The sequence below is a fragment of the Gambusia affinis genome, linkage group LG12 (genome assembly GCF_019740435.1).
Source record: "Gambusia affinis linkage group LG12, SWU_Gaff_1.0, whole genome shotgun sequence".
NCBI lineage: Eukaryota > Metazoa > Chordata > Actinopteri > Cyprinodontiformes > Poeciliidae > Gambusia > Gambusia affinis.
The window spans coordinates 9,846,815-9,863,300 of record NC_057879.1 but is presented as its reverse complement, the minus strand read 5'-3'; the positions used below and the strand labels follow the sequence as shown (position 1 = coordinate 9,863,300).

The following is a 16,486-nucleotide window of genomic DNA, read 5'->3' as shown; positions in this document are numbered from 1 at the left end:
GATCTAATGACAAGATATCATTAATGTTAGGGTTGGGCGATGGGAACTTAAAATTTTATAGCAATATTTTGTGGTGTTATTGTGATAACGCTAACTATTTATTACTTTATTTTTTAGATAACTGTAAACTACTGCTCTGGAAAAACAAACAGTTTTATAACATACTTCTTTAGAACACCAGTCACATAAAAAAGTGTGACCTGTTCAGAGAAACTGCATTTAATCACATTTATTGACGCTCACATTGAACAAACAATGGAGAAAATACTATAATGTCGGCAAACAATAACTGGAATTTATTGTACCAACAATAAATCTAAATTCTTAGAAATTTATCACGATAAATGCCCACCCCTACTTCATTTTTTACTACAGAGGAGAAAACCTCAGACGCTAGTACAATACAAAGCGTCACGTTCAGTCTATGCAAAAAAAAATAATAAATAAATAGTAACAGAACTCACAAAAAGTAGCACTAAATAAGCTTTGGTGAGAGCAGGGCTGCCTTTTGGTCAGCTGTCTTACCCCTCAATGCCATCTGCCATCATGTCGGAGCCCCTCTGTTCAGCGGCGATCGCTTTGGCGTCTGGCATGCCCACTCGCTCCAAGAAGCACAGGGCAGGGTCGGCACGCATGGAGTTGTACTTCTCATAGCCTGAAGAGATTGGGGGGGGAGAAGGAAATTATGATATATATATATATATATGTATATATATATATATATACATATATATATATACACTAATGCCAGGAACACAGGTCGGAAGGTGTGGGAGAAGCTGTGGTCTGGATACCGGTTCACTTCAGAGAAACTAAAAAGATTCATTTTAACCAAGGCTGAAGGGAAACTCTTAGGAGAAAGGCTGGAAATAAGTTGTGCTTTCTAGCTCAAGTGTTCAACAGACGGAGAGCTGTGCAGGCAAACGCATGCATACACAGCGTCCATATTAAATGAAGGAACAGACAAAAACAGCAGCAGAAGGGCAGACCCCAGGAGCCAGCTGCTGACAATACACGGCCTGCGTGCATGCGCGTGTGCACACACTCGCCTCTGGCCTGCATGTGCGCGCACCGATCCAAGTGAGCCTGCAGGTGCTTATTTGTGTCAGAGAGAGGAGGGAGGGAGAGAGGGAATGAGCAGGAAGAGGAGTAAAGTGTGTGTGTGTGTGTGTGTGTGTGTGTGTGTTATGGAGTCCAGTGAAAGTGAGCTACTGAGTGTGATAAACTCTGCGTGTTTGTCCGTTAGGAGCGTTCAGGCAGAAAAGATTGGAACGTGCAGATCCTACAGAGACGCATCAGGAAGTACAGGAGAGGGAAAGAGAAGGAGAGAGAGGAAAAAAAAAAGAAGTGGAAGGAATGAGAGCAAAATGTGAAGGAGGAAAAAGAAGGAGGGAGAGGACAGGAGGAGGAGGAGCTCAGGAAAACAGCCACGCCGTCTCTTTAACCTTTCATTCATCTCTCTCTCTCTCTCTCTCCATCAAATTTCCATTAGGAAGATGTAAGGCAGCGCTCCTAACCGTCGCTCCGTCTCACTCTCGCAGCTCCGCGCCCGCAGCCAAACGTTAATCATCGGGGCCTTTATAGGCCATCACTCTTCTGTATGTGTGTGCCGAGCGTTGTTTGGTGTCTGTGCACAAAGCTGGGTGAGTATGCGTGTGTTAGTCCCCCTGAAGGGCCTCCCTAGTGAATAAGGATTATGATTAACTACGGGTGAGGCCTTTTGTGTTGCGCTGTGTGTGCTTGTGCGTGTGTATGTGTCCTAATTGAATCATAGAAGGCGGCAATGATGGAAAAATTATGACAATTATTCCAAATTAATATGAATGAGGGCCTTTATATAAAGCAAATCAACTCTGAACGCATTAACCGGGTCCACACCCATTGGTCGGTAATAGTTTAACGCAACATTTTCAGATATTTAAAATAATAAAAACCAGAGGGTAAAGAATTTGATAGTGAAATGCTGAGGTAAACTTCGTTTATAAGTCAACACCTGTAACTGTGTGTGTTTTGTGCAGCCAGTGGTGAAAACGGCCATCAATCACCCTCCCAACTGCACTCCGAGCCTGCCAGCTGCGTACCGCCGTCCCCATAGCAACACCAATCAACTGGTGGCAGGACAAGCGGGTGGTATGAGCGCTCGCCTGGTGTGTGTAGCTGCTTGCGTGATGCTTACTCTGCTGGAAGCCACTGGAGTGTCTGAGTGTGTGTGAAGGTGTTGACATTATCCAAGCGTGGAGTTGTGTGCGTGTGTGTGTGTGTGTGTGTGTGTCCGTTACCATGTTTGAAGACGCCGATGAGCAGGGACTTGTCAGCCTCTGTGTCCCACCAGTCAGCTGGGACCTCAGCGTGGAACGGCTGAGGGATCCAGATATCCAACACGCTGAGGAACAGAGACGACAGCACATTATTATCAGCCTGAGCTATTAGTGGGTCCTTCAGTATGAAATCAGTTTAGCATATTCATCCAGAAAAGGAAACGTCTAAAAACCACACTCTTATGGGAGAGACGCATTAAAAGTTGACAGAGTTCACAAAAAAACATTCCCTATATACCAGAATACCCAATATGTAGGGTGATTTACTAAAAAAAACAAACATACAATTTGTTGTTTTACTACTGATATTACAAGTTTGCTATTTTTTTTTACTTTCAAAATCAGTCTGTTATGATAAAAGGAAAAAAAAAAAGAAAATCTTTTAACTATCTTAGTTCTCATGTAGCGGTTCATAAAGAAAAAATGGGAAATGCTACAATCTGAGTTATCAGGTTGAAGTTTTACAAAAACCAGGAATCAGAAGCTGCTATCAAATCTTGTAATGAATCCATTTTGGACCAATTTAAAAAGTTCTCAATTATTATAAAATGTAGGTTTTAAGAAGTTTAAGCTCCTCACACTGCATTTCCTTCTAGTGTAAACACACTAGGGAAGGTATATAAATCTAAATTAAATTTATATTTATTATATAAATAAATATAAAGCTAAAATGTAACTCTATAAAGGGAAATACCAATGTTCTTCCAGTCACTTCAAAACTCAGCTTTGGTTTAGAATTGGAATCAAATAATATAATAAATAAAACAAAAAATTGTCTAAAATATATATTACTTACTGCAGCTATTGCTACAAATTTTGTTACATCATTCCCAACTTCAAAATAGGACATTTCAAATTCTGAGAAAATGAAGGAAACACATTTCCAAAGACATCCAAGTGAGCATGCAGAGTTTATTTTGTTATCACTTAAAACATTTGAAAAAGGCCACATTTTGTTGTTAGTTTTAAAATGCCAGACAAGATGGTGGAAAATTACTTCTTCTTTACCAAAGTGGTGCTTGTTATAAGAACCACTGCACTATGAGTCCAACCAAGACCATTTGACCATGCATGCAATTAAACTTTTTTTTTGTTGATGCTTAAACACAGAATAATTGCAGAAATATCCTCCATTGTGGGAAGTGAATTGTATATCCAGCCATTTCTGGAGAGAAAGGGTACGAAACACAATAGGAGCAGAAAGACTGAGGGTGACAGGAGGAGAGAAGAAACCAGGGAAACGGCCCCTTATCTCTGCAAACAGCAGCATGCCTGGCCTTGGCAAAACACACACCAAACGTGAGCGCGCCAAGACTGGCATGCTAAATCCCCCTGGCATATGTTGGCACGATGGCACCCCGTATGCTCTTGTCTGGCACGCGCTGACAAACGCACACACATTCGGGTCTGTCACAGTAGCCATTGAGCGTGGAGGAAGGGAGAGGGGGGAAGAAGAAAAAAAAGGAGGTGGGAGAGGAACAACTGAGTGCACATGCTCCCCATTATAAATGCATTCACATCTGGGTGGCGGGGCAAAAGGGGGATGGGAGATGAGACTAAAGAGCACTGCTGGAAGAAAGAAATGGACAGATGGCAAGGAAAATGTAAAGTGAGGAAAAGACGGATAAGGCAGGGGAGGGGTCGTCAGGAGGAGGTGAAGGAAGCACTTCCTCTAACATTTACATCTGGACCGTTGCACTGCAGCGCTTGCTGCCATATTGGACAAAAAAAAAATAAAAAATCTTTCCAAATAGGTCAAATGGCGATAAAAAGCTTATTTTTTCCAGATAAAGTGTGTTTTATGTCATCAGAATAGGAAGCCATCTGCCAAAGAGGCCAGTAGCACACACTGAAATACACTTTAGTAATAATTCATCACTTGTTCTTAAAAATATCCGCTTCTCGACTTCATGACATGATGCATGCGAGCTACAGAGCCTCTCCATTAGCTGTTAAACTGCCTTTTGAATTCTAGGAAAATTCCTCTGCAGCAGCGGCATGACGTCTTTTTCTCCGTCAGGTAACACCAGGTTGTCATCCCACACACGAGGTGAGGAACGACATGGATGCAAAGGACGATTATAATAACACATTTTAGCTTATTTACGGCTTCAAAACTGGAACTTCGGGTTTTGTTTAACTTTTCTGTGAGGTGAAAGAAAGCTGACATAAGGCGTTCACCAACCTGGAGTCGGCTCCCTCCAGAATACGCTCAGCCTGGTCACCGATGACTTCCTGTCGCAGATAATACAACATCCGGACTCTCAGCAGAACCCTAGAAAATGGAGAGAGAGACAGAGAGAGAGAGAAAAAAATGACTTAAAAAGTCTTTACAGTCTTAAAAGATTTTGCAGTTAATTATCTTGTATTAAATTTAGCAAAGTGAATTAATTATGTGGGGTTCCAGGCAATTTCCAGAGTTTGTGCTGCTTTTTATCATAGTAAAAACTTGAACATAAAAGTTTTCTATGAGTATAAGGCAGAGCTTTCCACAGCAGTCAATCTAAAAAAACATTGTAGCCATAAATACCACAAACAGATGGATGGATTTGACAAGGAGGCAGAATGACACAACTGTTAGGAAATACAAATGTCACACTTTATTTTCCTATTTCTAATATATATATCTATAAGCGATAACTCTACATAACAAAAAACAAAAAACAAAAAAAAAAAAACAAACTGCAACTGTGTAAAAAAACTACAAAGGGAATCCACTTTTTCCCTTTGCTGCTTTTGATGCCTAGTTGGATAAAATACAGTAAATTTGAACTTGATACAAAATATAATATGATATATGAACAACAACTAGGAAAATAGATTCTGTATGCTAAACGTTATTTAGGTGCATCAGAGGAAAGGGGGTTGAATACTATGCATGTCACGCACAATTTTATTTGTTAAAACTGAAGAAAACTTCCACTTCACAGTCATGCACTAGTTTGCATTGCCTCCCCCCACCCCCCACCACCTCACCTCCTGACAAGCTACGCCATAGTTAGTGGCGGTGATGTGACAGATGTATTCCAGGGGTGGTGGGTGGAACACTTTTGCAAGGTACTGAAATTTTACACCGCCCAGTTATGTGATAATTATGTTTTTGACGTTTCAACTCTCAGATGGAGAATCTGACACACTTTCTTCTGCACATCAGTGTTCTGCTACTGTCATCAAATGAATCGTCCTCTCTCTCCCTCTCTCTCTGGACACTAATTACAGATGTTCAGCATCGCAGATCGCTCCGAGCATTTCCTCCGGAAAAGAAAAATGAATCGCTCCAGGCAGCCGGCATCTAGAGTCAGATATGATCTCGTGACACTGGGAGCACAGCTCGCTATCTGGGAGATTTGCTTCACTGTAAACATTTGTCACCAGATTTGTCACCAGCAAGAAGCGGTGTTGGGAGCAAAAGACAAGAGGGGCAGAGGCGGAGGCTGAGAGGATGGAACGGTGCTGGAAGGAAGGGAACAGAAAGTTTGGAGAGGAGCTGAAGAGGAGGGGGTGATGAAGACAGGCCTTTGCACCTCATTCTCCGTGTGTTCGCGTGTGTGTGTGTGTGTGTGTGCATCAATGGCATAACAAGTTGCAGAGCGTGTGTGTGTGTGTTTGTTGGCAGGCTGTGTGTGCTCATCCATCAATGTGCCAGGCCTGATTAGCCACACAACGCTGTGCTCCAGCCTAGCAGATGGCACCACATAATCACCCCCAAGTGTGTGTATGTGTGCGTCTGTGTTTGTGAACGTCTTTTACCCACTTCCAACAGGTCTGCCTGCCTAGCACCTGGGCTGGCACCCAGCCAGACATACAACTACACACACACACACACAAACAGAAACTTCCCTGTCAAGAAGAGGGGAAAAAAAAAGAATATCTTGGAACTGAATTTGGAGGGCAAAGAAGCATATCTCCCTGACAACAGGGGAGAAATCTGACCACAGAAGTGTATGTGTGTGTGTGTGTGTAAATCTTTTTATTTTTTTTAAGTTTTAGATCCACATACTGAAACCAAAACATCTGCCGCCTAAATCCTTGCTGCATTTATGAAGCTAATTTATTTTCCATCAACTGGCTGCCGGATGGGCTTTTAAAATAGTTTGAAATAACATTCTATAAGCTGATATTTAACGAAGGCTTACTTGTTACAGTGATGTTTCAAGTGCCTCTTGTAGCTGTCCTCCTGCAGTAAATGGTCAGGGTTGCAGGTGGCCAGCCAATCAGCTCGTGGTGTCTGAGGAGGAGGAGCAGTCATCTTGCCCTTCTTCCCCTTCCTGCCCCTGGGAACGGGGGTAGAGAGACCTGGGAAAGGTTCAGAACCATCTAGTGAGCCAAATTTTCATTTATGAGAACTTTTCTGTTATTTTTTTTTATGATAGAACTTTTATTAGCACATATTTTCAGATTTATTTTTGAATCTGGATAATAAAAAAAAAAGATGGATCATAAACAACAGTTCTGACTGATGTGCAACAATATGCAAAGTGTTGGCAGTAAAAAAATGGTGGATATTTTTAATGTCTTCTTTTAATGTCAATGTTTTAGTTTTAACTTTATACTGCTGGTTCGGCTCATCTCCCTTTCAAAGAACTGACTGCTATAGAAAAGTTTCACTTTGCTGTTTAAGTCCAATAAAAACCCAGCGCTACATGTCGAAACCGGCAGGATGGCACATCTTACCAGAGTGATTCGTCAGCGTCCTGGTGGTGCCATCTTCACTTGGAGTGATCAGGTCCCAGATGAAGCTCTTGATGTTCTCGTCGCCACGGTAATGCAGCAGACAGTAGGCCAGGAGAGCCCTGCAGATCGTCTCCACATCCGCCTCCTTCAGGGGACGCTTGAAGCGGCCGTGAGCGAGGATGTCACTCCACCTACCCCAACTAAAGAGACGCATGGGAAGACGAACTGCCAGTGAGTCATAGTTGCAAGAACCGGTCAAAAATTATTATTGCCAACTAACAATATGCTGCGCTATAAATCAGAATAATTTACTGGCTCCTGAATGAAAATTTAAGACAAACAGGAAGAAATGTAATTTTCCCCTCGTAATACTGGGATCTACTGGAAGTCAACGTGACCCTCATCCATCATGAATATTTACAACCATCCACCTGATTTGCTCTACATCCGCTCGTCTCTCTCAGCTCAGCCTTCTATCACTGCTTGGATCCCACACCACGCATTTTACCAGTCTGCTGACTTAACCGCTACTGGCAGCCCAACTAGTCCCACCCAAACATCCCTCTGAGTGTGTGTTTTCATGGATCACAGCCCATCTCCCCCCACTAACTAAAGACCCACCGGCTGACATGGATTTCCCCCCGTTTTCCTCTTTCATATTTCTCTTTACTGCTGCTTCTCAATATTCACTGAAGCGTGTGAGTCTGTCTTTTTCTAGAAAATGGAGGGGGAGGCCAAAGGAAAGATGAGGAGAATATATATATATATCTATATATATATATAGATATATATATATATATGAAAAAAAAACATGGCTGAACAGAGATGACGGGCCTACTCAGACAGTGTGTTTTTGTGTCCTACAGCCCCGGGCCACAAGACTAGACTGTAACAATAACAATGCTGATGTCTCACTAGCATCACTGTTCGTTCTTTTACACACACACCAAGCAAGTGAGCCATGAAAATGGAAGGGCTCACCAGATAATTAGAATCTGCAGTAAGTATGTCAGCTAGGCTGCGTGTAGGACACTGTGATGCTACATGCTGAATGAGTTTTAGTTCAGATGATTCTGTCACACTAAGATTGATCATTTTATTGCTTTTAAATCAACATCCGTATGTGCAGTGTCTTAATCTGTTTCACTGCAATTTCCTGGTAGGCGTCATGCATTCCTCTGCTGCATAACAATAATATATTTCGCAGTTGAATGGGCTGCAACTACGTTTAATCTCCAGTTCCTGGTGTGCAGCTTTCCATTGTACTCAGGGTATAATGACAAAGAAGGAGAAAATGTCGGGGAAATGTGGGTTAATTGTAATTGACGTCATCACCGCAATCGCATATTTTCCTAAAATCAAGCAGCCCTGATCTCATCTAAATACACCCAGAATTGTCGCAGAAGAAATTGTAATGTTTTTGTGGGAGATTTCTGAAAACCACAAGGGGAAAATAGATATGCACAGGAAAATTTGGGGGGGACTTCTCTTTAAAAGGTGGAGGTGTGAGAGAATAAACATATGTAAATGCATCACCCATATTATGTGAGTCACTAGACTAAGTTAGATCACAGGGGGAGCCAATAAAATTGTGCACATAAGTTTGATTAATATTGTACTGCAACTTTTGTATTACAATGAAAAACTTTTTTAATTCAACCTTTAATTTGGACTCATTTATTCAGTTGGTTAAAAGAAAGTAATGATTGCTCACAACTGGGGAACAGTTACTGGAACCTGAAACAGCCCGTTTATAATAAATGCAGCAACATTGATTAACATTTGACTTTTTTAGGTTGATCATGGCTTCTATGAACTTACATGTTTATGGCTATTATTAATGAGATGACACAAATGCCTTTTCTTTTACCCAATGGCCACAAGGCAGAACGACGGCCCATATTTACATTGCTGCCTCCCAGTGATCGGGAAGGCAAGGAGAAATCATGGAAGAAGCGAGACTATTCAAAAGGTAAGAGTTGAAACGAAGTATCAACAATTAAAATTGTTGAAATAATTTTTCTACATTTTTTTTTAAACAAGTGAATGTCAGCAGCACTTTATTATCGGTTTCTTATAGTTTCCCTTTATTTAGAAAACAGCAGTTCGGTCCAGCTATTAGGGCTCAAAACAAAAAACCTTTAAAAAGTGACTGACCCGTAGACGAGCAGGTTCTTCTCCACCCTGAAGCACTCGGACCGGGGGTATCCCTGGGTTTTGTCTTGAGGCCGTCGTTGTTTGGCAGACGGCTTGCTGGGTTCGTCGTCGTCGCTCTCCAGCTCGGAGAACTCGAGCATTTCGTCCTCTTTCACGCTGCTGTAGTGCCGCGTCTGCTTCCTCACCCTGGGCGTGTCGATCACCAGAGTGTTCTGCACATTAAATCAGAACAGTACTTTCAGTTGAGCATTTCTTAAGCCTACATATGTTTTTATTCTGCCGCCATCTTGTTCTAGAAAAGACTCTGGATTTTATTTCAGACGGACTAAAAATCCGTCCACAACATTATGCAGAGCGCCTTCTGTTGCACCCCTGAAATGACCCGTTTGTAAGTTCCATTTGTATGCCGACTGCCATAACTATTGTAAATGCTGCAAAAACATGGCATCTTCAGCCCTGAATTTGATTAATTGGATATTTGGCTGCTCTTCATTGCTGATATCGGGGAAATTTGCCATCTAGCTCAAACATAAACTGGCAGTAATTATGTTGTCTAATGAATTACATTTTTGTTCAATTAATTAGATTTTTCACTCCCTAGCAGCCCCATTAATATGTGCAAACAGGGCCGTAGTTAGTCCCACAATTATCACAGAGCTGCAGTCATTTCCATTTTACCGTCACACAATAAGAAATCCCCCAGGGAATGGCCTGGATTCACGCTCGCAGAGGTGGATTAAGTGTTTCAGTGGAGGGCCCTCAACAAGAGAAGTGAGAAATACACAGAGAAAAAAGAAAAAGAAAAGCAGAAAACGATGTAAAGCAGGAATATAAAGACTCTGGTTAGCAGAACGTGCAAGCCAGCGTGGAAGAAAGTAGCGGAGGCCTTGTTTCTGTGTGTGCATGTGTGGGCACAAGCCTAAGTGATATCTCTGTAGCCTCAAGGCATCTGCGCTCTGTTAAGTGGAGCTAAGCAGCTTACTCTCCCTCGCTCGCTCAAACACACACACGAGAGCAGGGAAACATGGGTAATTAAGGAAGAGAGGAGATTCCCAACTGTCAATATTAATCTCCCTCTTCCTCTCTCTGTGTGCGCTTCCCTCCTGTCCTGGCTGTCTCCTGCTCCCAGGCCATCTCACACACACACACACACACGTCCTCCTAGTGTGTGGTAAGAGCACGCAAAATTTACCAACATGACCCTGCCTTATCTCAAGGAGATGCACAGCAGTGCGTTTAACAATCTGTCTTTATCACGTGATCTTATGAGGACCTGAGAAAAACCATACCACATTTGTGATTCCAGCGTATCTACATACCAGTTTTATATAAATGTTTCAAAAATGATTTACAGGCTTCAAGGACAAAAAAATAGAACTATAAAGCAGCAATAACTAATCTAGCATCAGTACTTTTAGTTGATCTTTTCTCTGATTGAATGTAAACGTTGAAAGCGGTGCTGCCATCTTCCCAGATTCCTCTTGAAAAGAGATTGTAGTTCTCAACGAGTTTCATTATCCAGCTAAATACAGGTTTTTGTTGTTATAATTATTACATTTAATTAATGAAACATTTTAACCAAAAGAGAAATGCTTTCCTCCAAACTGCTATGTTTACCAGAAGTTTCCTGGTGGCAGGGAAACTTTGCTTCTGACTCTGACAGGGAACAAAGAATTTGATTCATGCTTGATTGAGTATAAAGCTATAAAGTTGTTTTAAAGGTTTCAAAGGCCGACCCAGTGAGACGTAAACAAGATAAACAGGCGTACAGACACCCCGTAAGGTTTGATTAAAATTACAGAAACAAAATGAATATATGAGCAGCTGAAGTTAGCACACACAATCAGAAATTTAAGAAAAACTTTGTTTTTTTAATTACTGGTGATTACAGCTGATATAGACTATAAGTCTTTGATAAAGACTGATTAATGCTGTGTTCATGTGTGTTAATATGAAGAATTTGTCCAAAAGACAAAATTTATTAGATTAATTTTAGTCATATACTGTCTACCTTCTTATTATTTTAACAAAATTATAATTTCAACTAGATAAACATCTGTATATAAACTAAAGTCTACATGATTACATTTTAAATAAAGCTTGTAATTGAAACAAATAGTTTCTCTTGTAGTAGCACTCAGGGCAGAAGTGGAGGCTGTTTTTGATTACTTCAAAGGGTTTAATTTTGTTTATTTTGTTCATAGTGGACGTTGCATATTAACCACACATTTTATAAATGAGGTGTAAAAATGTACCATTTTTGGTGTAAATTAAATTTTTACATTAATTTTATTAATGTAAAAATTAATAAAATTTTTACATTTTATTAAATGTAAAAATTCTCAGAAAAAAATGCCTATTTTTTAAAGAAAATAAATTATTTAATAGAGAAAGGTAGCTCAATAGCTTTTTTACTACTGCTGCTAAAATAAGCCAACATTGGTTATTACAGTTGCAGTTGTCTATAATATTTATTATTTTGATTTGATAAAGCAAATGTTAGGCTAAACATTTATTTAAAATAGTTATTTTGATCAATGGAGCTCTTTTACTATCCATGCTGACAGCTAATGGTTTATATAAAACTCCCAAATCTGTCTCTTTTTAGAGAAAAGTGTAGTTGCCTTCTTCCTGCTGACCAGCAGTGCACAGCAGCAGGTGGAGGCAGTGGTTGGATTGGAGAAAAACCTTCAGTCATCCCAGAACTTCTCTAGAATCTAACAACAAAGATTTTGACAGAAACGTTTCAACAGGAGGATGCGGCCTGTTGGTGTCGTACCTGGCCGTTGATGGCATCCATGTCCAGCTCTGCTTTCTTGGCCCATTTCTGCCAGAAGTCTGGATCCTCCAGAGAAATGTCTGTTCGGTTTCCTGTTGCAACAAAACTGGCCTGCAGGCAGATGAAAACATGTTTGTGTAATTATGACGTACAGAGAGAACAGGCACTGTGTGAGAGGAAGCAAAAATAAAACAAATTAAAGGAATTTCACCTTAGCAAACGTGGAGCCTTTCCCCTCCGACTCGATAGTGATGGTGTGGGTTCGTCTCTGGAGGATCTGGTCAATGTCTTCCTCGCAGAATTTCGAGCCTTCGTCTTCTTCGTCCATCAAAGCGCCATAGGCGCCTTTTCTCAGTAGGTCTTCAATCTCTTTCTTAGACAACTGCTGGACCTGGACAAGGAGTTTTAATTAGAGAGAATAATCAAAAGATGGTCAAAAACATGTCAGATTCTGAAATTAGACATTTTGGCCAGGATGGTAAGGATGTGAGAGGATCTGCTGCGACTCACCCCGCTGTTGGCGTTCTCTCGGCCACTCATGCTCTGGAGGACGGCCTTGTCGAGCCCGAGCTTCAGACTGGCCTTGTCAAACATCTCCCGCTCGTAGCTGTTCCTGGTGATCAGGCGGTAGATCTTCACCGACTTGGACTGGCCGATACGATGACATCTCGCCTGAGCCTGGTGGAGAATATTGAGACTTTTTTTTCCCTAGTTTACATGTTTATTTTAATGCTTTTTTCAGTGGGACATGTTCCTACCAATCAGAAGACTAAATAGATCGTCTGGTGAGAGAACAGATTGGCAAACAGTCGGGATGGATAATTGGGAAAAGTGGATGAACAGAAATGAATGGATGCAGGAATGGATAAATGGATGAACTAACTGACAGGTGAACATTTACCAAATAATTAGGTGATTGGACAACTAATTATCGGATGAATTTAAACAATAGACAGAAAATCTAGAAACGTAAATGTTTTTATGTTATGTTTTCCCATTTATACCCTTTTGAATATAGAAAGTACCTAAATTGCTATTTTTCCACTGAAGATCCACTCTGCAAAGGAATTCTATTCTTAAAAGTATCAAAAATGCCAGATGCAATGAAAAGTGACCCAGTGGCAGCACGGGGTGTATACCTGAAGGTCATTCTGAGGGTTCCAGTCAGAGTCGAAGATAATGCATGTATCCGCTGCGGTTAAGTTGATGCCAAGCCCACCGGCTCTGGTACAGAGCAGGAAGACAAATCGGTCCGAATCTGGTCTGGAAAACCTGTCGATGGCGGCCTGTCGCAGGTTCCCCCGAACGCGGCCGTCTATCCGTTCATATGGATAGCTGTGAAAAAAAAAAGGAATGAAATAAGTTCAAACAATTACAGGATGTCTGCTTAGTAATCTCTGTCAGTTTTACTTCCATTCGCTGTACCACAAAGTTGTACTTTTTTTTTTTTAAAACCTACAGGAAATCAAATTTCCATGTTGAAGAAGTTCTTTCAAGAAAAGGGTGGTAAAATTAGACAAATTCTTGATGTGAGGACATTCGTCCACAATCAGTTAATATTTAATAAAGCAGATCTTGACTATTGCTAAATCTCTACCCAACCCACAAATTGTCCTGGCAGTTTCTTGCTTTACCAGGAAGACGAGATATATTTGTGGAGTGTCAGATAGAGCAGTAGCTTCTTAAAGAGACAGAGGTCAATTTCTAGGTGTCAAATTGTAAAGTCAAACTTCATCTAAATCATGATTGATACATGCAGCTAGGCCTGCCACGATAGCAAATTTTGCTGGAAAATAAATTGTCCTAGAAGTTATCATGAGAAAAGATAATATTTTGTTGTTTTGAGATCATTTTAAAGTAATATATATTGATAATGCCATAATAATATAAGTTTGCCCTTTCAAAGATTGATAAACTGTAATTTTGAGAAGTGATTTTAAATATCCAAAACAAAACATGACCAAAAACAATGAACAAAAAAAGAAACGAAAACCACACACAACCTAAACAATAAATAAAAGTAATTATGATTCTGTAAACAAAAACGCCCTTCATAAAAATAGACTGGAAATTACTGAGTTCATTTAAATTTATCATGCACTAGGCTAATATACAGCATTTTGTATTTTAAACTTGATTATGTTAGAAAATGGCGATATGTGCCTGCAAAATACATGATACTTCCACTTTAAAAACCCTTGTGACACAAAGAAACCTGCATCAAACAAGCTAGAAACAAGTTTGTCTCCCTGCTCACCGTCTCTGGATGAGGTAGTCCTCCAGAATGTCCAGGCAGCGGACCATCTGACTGAAAATCAACACCCTGTGTCCTCCGGCTTTTAGTTTGGGCAGCAGCTTGTCGATGAGCACCAGCTTCCCAGCTGCCTGGATCATAGCTTGGAGGGCCATTTCAGGCACATCAATCCTGCCGCCGTGGGAATCCCTGAACTCCTCGATGATCTTCTCCTCCGCTCCTAGACGGCAGACAGGAAAACACAATCATCATAAACGGCATTCTGGGCATATTTACAGCACTATCCATCCATTATGGGGCAGAGCACGCACCATTTATGAGGTAGGGGTGGTTGCAGCATTTCCTCAGCTCCATCATGGTGTTGAGGAGGTTGGGCACACTAGCTGATCCACTTCCTCCTGCGCCTCCTTTGGACAGGAAGGAGAAGTTTTTCTCCAGAATGGCCCGATAGTATTTCTTCTGGATGTTGGTCAACTCCACCTAACAACAACAAATCAATCAGCTTATTGCATTTCTCCACTTGAGAAACTTTCCTATAAGAGAAAGTTCTTTGAGGGCAAGTCCTTTACCTCTATAATGGTTTCTTCTTTGGGGGCCAGGTTCTTCTCCACATCCTCCTTCAGTCTTCTAAGCATCATGGGCTTCAAAATACCTTGAAGTTTTTGGACCTGATATATACAAAGAACAATGTTATTTATCAGGTAACTTATGGGAGGCTCAGAGAAATTTTCCTTCATGTTCACAGTGCTGAACTGGTTAGCTCCAGTTACCTGTTCTTCAGTCTTCAAGTCTCCAAATTCAGTCATAAAAGTCTGTTCAGACGGGAATCTCTCTGGTTCCAGGAAGTTAAGTAAGCTGAAGAGCTCCTCCACTGTGTTCTGAAGAGGAGTTCCTGTCAACAGGACTTTGTGCTCCTGGAGGACAAAAGCAGAGAAAGGATATACAAATTTAGCGTTTCTAAAATTAAAAAGCAGGAAGCGTCTGGAGGACTTGAAATCCTGGAAAGATGGGAAAGAGAGATTACATTAGCAAAGCCGAAACACTGGGCTAATTAAAAACCGAGTCTTCCTCTTTCTAACTCTCAGTACGTCTCCAAGAAAAAAAATCTTTTTAAAAAATGACATCCACTCACCATATCCATCATTTTGAGCCCCTCCAGCAGCTTGCAGTTTCGGTTTTTGAGGCGGTGGGCTTCGTCGATCACCACGCAGCGCCACGGGATGCTGCGCAGCTCCGGACAGTCGGCAAGGATCATCTCGAATGTTGTGATGACAGCATGGAACCGATACACGCCTTTTATTATCTTACCCTGGAGAAATGTGCAAAGGAGAACGAGGACAATAATGAAGGGTGCTGAGACGAATAAGTAACCCTCATTCATTATTGATTCCTGAAATATGGTCGCACAGAATCATCAATCTGCAAGTGAAAAGCCAGGCAACACTGTGAAGCAAGTATTTTGAACAAATCTGTCTACATATTTTATAAAATTTAAACAAAGATAAATTGGATTCTGTGCCTCAACCCAACTCAATGAATTTTACTCGAGTGCTATTTAAATCCCCTCCTACATTACATCTTTTAAAATGGGATGATAAGCGCCTTGAATTGTTTCACAAAACTATCACATTACAATCACAAACTTACGCTTATTGAGATTTTATGTGACAGATCGTGGCACATAAATGACATACATTTTACTTCAGTTCCTCTGTGTCAATATTTGCAGCTGAAAGTAGTTTGGATTATGTGTCTACCAGTTTTACAAAGTGTAAAGATTGAACATTTCACCACACATTTCCAATTTGATGGCCCAGATCATTCTAGAGTTAATATGCTTTGATCTAAACTATTGTCTAGTAGCTCCAGTTGCATGCTTAGGGTTGTTGTTTAACTGGAAGGTGCAATTCCACTCGTTTGAGGGGTATAAATACTTTTACGAAGCATTGCATTGTGGAAAATGACTCAGGGCTTTAAAACCCACATCCAAGAACAATTGGATGTCTTAGATAAATACCAGAACATGGGAGTTGTTTTAAAAGTTAGGTTAGCCAATGAGGCCAGCAGAAAAGCAGTCAAAGGACTTTGAGGAAGGTTTTAATTAAGGCTTTACTTTTACCACACCATTTCAGACAAAGCACTGAGTTGTTAGACTGGAAATAATATGAAATCTCAGCTTATATCTGGTATTTTCTTTTTTTTTTCTCTCTCCCATATTTGAACCAAAAAAGAAAGAAAAAAAAACAACTTATTTCTAAAAGTGTACAAGTCTTCACAATTCAATTGCAGTTTCCGTATAGTTAT

The 16,486-nt window shown here is 40.7% G+C and overlaps 1 protein-coding gene across 2 annotated transcripts in view; it reads right to left on the bottom strand.

Annotated features, from left to right (window-relative positions):
• Positions 1 to 16,486, bottom strand: part of chd7 (chromodomain helicase DNA binding protein 7) — a 100,322-nt gene that overhangs the window by 11,683 nt on the left and 72,153 nt on the right. For both annotated transcript variants that reach the window (XM_044134120.1, XM_044134121.1), the window contains exons 14-28: positions 15,315 to 15,491; positions 14,953 to 15,096; positions 14,752 to 14,850; positions 14,494 to 14,662; positions 14,186 to 14,402; positions 13,068 to 13,263; positions 12,439 to 12,606; positions 12,140 to 12,319; positions 11,929 to 12,039; positions 9,150 to 9,361; positions 6,993 to 7,192; positions 6,455 to 6,614; positions 4,504 to 4,593; positions 2,280 to 2,383; positions 526 to 655 (exon numbers count right to left, since the gene is read on the bottom strand). In XM_044134120.1, the coding sequence (XP_043990055.1) occupies positions 526 to 655; positions 2,280 to 2,383; positions 4,504 to 4,593; positions 6,455 to 6,614; positions 6,993 to 7,192; positions 9,150 to 9,361; positions 11,929 to 12,039; positions 12,140 to 12,319; positions 12,439 to 12,606; positions 13,068 to 13,263; positions 14,186 to 14,402; positions 14,494 to 14,662; positions 14,752 to 14,850; positions 14,953 to 15,096; positions 15,315 to 15,491 (2,357 nt within the window). The remainder of the gene's footprint in view (positions 1 to 525; positions 656 to 2,279; positions 2,384 to 4,503; positions 4,594 to 6,454; positions 6,615 to 6,992; positions 7,193 to 9,149; positions 9,362 to 11,928; positions 12,040 to 12,139; positions 12,320 to 12,438; positions 12,607 to 13,067; positions 13,264 to 14,185; positions 14,403 to 14,493; positions 14,663 to 14,751; positions 14,851 to 14,952; positions 15,097 to 15,314; positions 15,492 to 16,486) is intronic.